At 41.7% G+C, this 5,178-nt stretch overlaps 1 protein-coding gene across 1 annotated transcript; it reads left to right on the forward strand.

Moving 5' to 3' along the window:
• Nucleotides 1–487: 487 nt before the first annotated feature.
• PENK (proenkephalin) lies at nt 488–4,005 on the forward strand. Its single transcript, XM_008921399.2, has 2 exons — nt 488–553; nt 3,024–4,005. Exons 1-2 carry the CDS (start codon nt 488–490, stop codon nt 3,687–3,689), a joined length of 732 nt encoding a protein of 243 aa, XP_008919647.2. The 3' UTR covers nt 3,690–4,005.
• Nucleotides 4,006–5,178: the final 1,173 nt, after the last annotated feature.

The raw sequence follows: 5,178 nt of genomic DNA on the forward strand, positions 1-5,178 counted from the left end.
GAGACTCGGCTGCTGCGCTGCTGGCCCTTTCAGGCACCTGCCCTGCTTCCGGAGGGCGAGGGCGACTGCGCCGCGACCTGCGCCGCCTGCGCCCTACCCGCCTGGACCGCGCTTGGCATCCACCGACGTCCCTGGTAAAGCGGGAGCGGGCCGGCCGGCTGCTTGCATGCGGCCCCGGCCCACCTCGGCTAGGGACTGGTCCCTCGCTTCGCCCTTAACTTTGCGAAGGGAGGAAAAGGGGAGGAAAAGGGGAGGGGGGACAAAGCAGCAAAGCAGCGAGATAAAAATAAATAGCGAGGGAAGTGGCCTGGGTCGCTTGGAAGACCTTTTTCTGAAGGGGGGAGGGAGACAGGAACGAGCTTCGGGGCGCTGGGGAGAGGCCGGGGCGGGGGCGGGAGGGCGCCGACACAAACAGCGCGCCCCGAGGAGACCCTCCCCGGCCCGCCCGTCCCTCCCGCTGCCCGACAGCGAGCAGCGGCTTTCGGGGATGGGAACGAAAGACGCCAGGCGCCGAGCAGCCCCACGGGGAGCAAGGAAAAAGCCGAGTGAAAACGTTAGGAGGAAAGAAAATGCGAATGGAGGGCATTTCTGCAGGAGAGGGAGAGGGGAAGCCACGAGGGACGGGAGTGGGGGTCCCGACCCTCCGACCGTCGGATGAGGGCTCCACGATAAGATGAGAGCTCTCCCGGCAGGATGGCCGTCCAGCTGAAAAGTAGCGGACCTGCCTAAAATCTCAGAAGAAAAAAAAAAAAAAAAAAAAAAAAAGTGCGGTTAAAGCCTAATTTGAGTAGCAGTAGCTCCCGCTGATCCTCTTCTCTGCACGGTGCTGCACAGCCTTAGGAACATGCCTGTGAAAGATCCCTTTGATAGTGGCTTCTAAGACAAATCTTGCTAACTCCAGAATGCAAGGGGAGTTTATTCTTATGGTGTTAAAATTATTTCAAAGTATAGTCACAGAGGCAACTCAACTTGTAATTTAAGGATTGGGGTCAGTGAAATTCTGGGGTCCTTCACCCTCCCTGAAGAAGGTGGGCACTCTGGCTACGGAGTACTTTGCCAGTGGCATCTGCGGTTCTGATCTCAAATACATGCACACTGAGGCATCGCGCTCTTGGCACGTCTAAATGATCTGAAAAGTTTTGTTCCTGTCATGTCACTGGTTATTTGGGAGCATGCAAAAGGAAGGATTCTAGTCTAAACAGAATTGGGAACCACTGAGTACTGCAGCTTACTCGAAATCCTCAAGAACTTAACCGCAGCAGGTTCATAAGGGCAATATTCTTTGAGTGGCTGGCAAAATAGTTCCTATGCTTTTTTTGCTTACATTAGACTTCAATCAAATTTTACCTTTAATGTCAACTGGGGGGGGGGGGAAGTGGTAGTTAGCCCTTTGGGAGGGAAGGATATGTGCTTTTTGGAGTATATGTTCTGGATGTCTGTAATGAAAGTCTCTCTTGCACACCTTCAGTAATCATTCAAGAAAGAATCAAAGTGCCATTCAGTAACAACAATTATTAGCTAAATGGGTAAAGAATCAATGTAACATATCTTGTATTTGTTAAACATGTATGAACAATTTTTAGAAACTAATGTTTCTAGATGCTAGCATGTAGTAACGTGATAAGCGGTTTTATCACATTGTATCTGTTTAAGATACAAGGGTTTTTCACTCTGTGCCTGGTCATTCACACCTATGAGATAGAGTATGTTCATCTGGTAACAGGGGGTTATTAAAACTAATTGAGAAGGTGAAAGACCTATTCTTGCTTTGATTTAGAGCAATTCCAAAATCAGACTGAAGCTGAGATTTTATTTTCTTTACAGCATGACTATAATATATAGCAATAAGCATGTAGTGCCAGTTCAATTATTGTGTTGCAAAATACATCCCTTTGATTTTCTTGGGATCATACAAAAAATCATATTTAAGTGAGACTGAAGAGACAGGTAAGGCCAGAGATGGACAATGGGCTATTAGAAAGAACTGTGCTGGGGTTTAATTCCACATTTTAAAGCATGTTGAGATCCTTGGAAAACATCATCTATAGTTGGAATAAGTGTTTCTCTTATTGAAAATATTAATGATTTTTTTTTCTTTATTTGTTGTGGTATGAAAACCATGGACAAGAGCAAAAAACCACTAGTTTCACCTTTTTTTGCAACTGAAGAATATTACTCCACAAGAAGTACATTCCCCTGACACAATATACAATATGTATGTTATTATCTTCACAGGACAGGTTATGAGATATGCATGCAGGTACTGAAAAATTTTTTTATATTGTAGTCTGAACATTTTTCACTACAGTCAGAAACAACACAGCTTAGGATTTTTTCCTTCTTTTCGATGGTCACTACTTTCCAACTAGCAAAACAAGAGCTTTGATCCTGCCCAAAAGAGCCTGTATTTCTACATTTCTATTAGTACATGTTTGAAAGGTCTGTTCCATGAAGAGAAACTAATGACAACACACAGAAATACAACCTTTAAAGCTATGCAGAGTATTGAAGATACTGAACAGTACAGTATAGCTGGCTTCTTTGCAATGACCATGCTGTGCAACTTCTTTTCTAAAATTTCTGAATGTTATTTTTAATTATGAAGATTGAATACAATTCTAACTTGCATTGTAAAGCAAATCACAATTGGTTTGTAGCTTCCGATAGTAAATTTAAAAGAAAAATTCATAACTCACATGAGTGTAAGGGAAATACAAGAACTATACCTATGGCTTCCTTTGAAACAGAAACTTTGGGACAGCCTTGACATACAGGACCCACAATCCACCTTGTCTAGTATGCTATCTCTTAGAGTAGAGATTACCCTATCCTTCAGGGAGGGATATGAAGAACTTCAGAACAGACAGGTACCAAATCAGCTGTTCACAAAGAACAGTCCTTCCAAGCCACTCACAAAGAGAGGCTCACTCATGGCTTTTATAATCAAGTAAACCTAAGATAAGGTGGCAGTGAGGTGATTGTTACTATCAGATCATTCTCAGTAAACTGCATCAATTTTTCAGGCATGTACACTAGAATGTGAAGGAAAACTGCCTTCTGCCAAAGCCTGGGAGACCTGCAAGGAGCTCCTGCAACTGGCAAAACTTGATCTTTCTGAGGATGGCAGCATTGCTCCAGGAGACAAGAAAGAGCTGGATGAAAACCATTTGCTTGCGAAGAAATACGGAGGCTTCATGAAAAGATATGGGGGGTTCATGAAGAAAATGGATGAGCTCTATCGGGCAGAACCAGAGGATGAAGCTAACGGAGGAGAAATCCTGGCTAAGAGGTATGGAGGGTTTATGAAGAAAGACTCAGATGATGATGCCCTTGCTAACTCCTCTGATCTGCTGAAGGAGCTTCTAGGAACAGAGGATAACCCTGAAGCAGCACATTATCGAGACATAAATGAGAACGAAGGGGATGTCAGCAAAAGGTATGGAGGCTTCATGAGAAGCATTAAGCGCAGCCCTGAATTGGAAGACGAAGCCAAAGAGCTGCAAAAGAGATATGGTGGTTTCATGAGAAGAGTGGGCAGGCCAGAATGGTGGCTGGATTACCAGAAACGATATGGTGGGTTTCTTAAGCGCTTCGCCGACTCCATTCTCCCTTCAGAAGAAGATAGGGAAACTTATTCCAAAGAAGTCCCAGAGATGGAAAAGAGATATGGTGGATTTATGAGATTTTAATACCTTTCCCTTCATCCCTTTTGTCCTAAATGAGAAAGACTGCCTTATTGGTCATAATTTATTGTAACGTGTTGCTTGTACTGTACAGTTTTTTACTGTCCTAGGTTAATGATGCAACCTGCAATTTGTTGTTTCAGGTTCTGTGTTCTTTCAAGAGAAATAACTAATTTCTGGATTAGTCAAGTTTCAGTCTGTATTGTAGTTTCCATGCTAGAACTATTTTGAATACTGTATTCATTTTCTTTAAAGAGGAAGTACATCTACAGTAGAGCTGCTTAACTGTATATACAATAAATTCTTCATCCTAACTGCAAAAGTTCTGAAATGTTATTTATTCTTCTCTCAGTCATTTAATCAAATATCATCTCAATTTTTCTTTAAGCAATCAGAGCAATGCCAACCTTTTTTCTGTAACTACAGAATTTGTACTGCACACACAACAGCTGAAACACATTTTTGTCTTTAGTTTTCTTAATTTCTTAAGATGCTAGAAAAATAAACAACTCTAAAGCAAATATAACTGTATTTGCTCTAGCTGCTTATATTTTAATCAGTTAATAGAATAAATATTTAAAGCCTAAATTTATAGTTCATAGCGTTCAGCCAGTTCACATGAAAAAAAAGCAAATCACAAGCATGTTTGACTTTAAGCACTAAAAACATTTCTCCAGTGCCCAACACAATGACGTGTTTGATTAGTTACACCTTTTTTATACATCCAATATAGGATTGTACACTTGGCCTTAAAGTAATAAACACTAATTTAAAAGTGGTAAGATGGTTTCTGAGAAATAAACATGACCCAAAACTACATAAAAAACCCCTTCAAAATCCTAATTTTGCAGGGCACCTGATGAATGGTTTGCCATGGCACAGCTTTGTGTTTGATTCGTCAGCTGCTATAAGTCACTTTGACACTACTGAAATATAAGAAACTGCTGGTCGGTCTTTTCCATTTCAAGCAAAGGCAGTATAGGTAAATCTGAGAACAAACAGAAAAACCCAACGCTAATACTGTAGGTCCTTTGGCATTTACACAGATGGCACTTATATCAAAGGCCAGATCCCATCTGGGGTACACTTAGTTCCAGAATTCTGATTGTCCCTTCTAGAACCTAGTTTGTGAGCACTTTTCCCTCACCTACTACTAGTAGTTACTGGTTACTTCTCACCTAAATTAACATCATGAAAATTGCCTTGACCACCGGCACTGCCTAAAACCATCTATGACTTTGCATTCAGTATCTGTATTTCAGTTTACACAGTACTACCTATTTACATAAAGGGCAAATTAATAGTCTGACTCCTCTTTAATTTCAGGTCAGCAGGATCATCTAGGTACTCAGGACTTTTAAAAATTAAAATGTCTTTCAATATGCACTTAAAAGGTTCATCACATACAGTTAGTTGTGATGATTTTAGGCCCAGCCCTTAGAGAGTAATATAGATGGTCTGAAGTGGCCAAAATCCCAGTGAAGACTTGGTAAGC

The sequence above is a fragment of the Manacus vitellinus genome, unplaced genomic scaffold, assembly GCF_001715985.3.
Source record: "Manacus vitellinus isolate BGI_N305 unplaced genomic scaffold, ASM171598v3 scaffold_1_pilon, whole genome shotgun sequence".
NCBI lineage: Eukaryota > Metazoa > Chordata > Aves > Passeriformes > Pipridae > Manacus > Manacus vitellinus.

Coding starts and splice junctions, on each gene's coding strand:
- PENK (XM_008921399.2), top strand. CDS start 488: ATGGGAACGAAAGACGCCAGGCGCCGAGCAGCCCCACGGGGAGCAAGG. Junction 554..3,023: donor GGAAAAAGCCGAGTGAAAAC/GTTAGGAGGAAA, acceptor TCAATTTTTCAG/GCATGTACACTAGAATGTGA.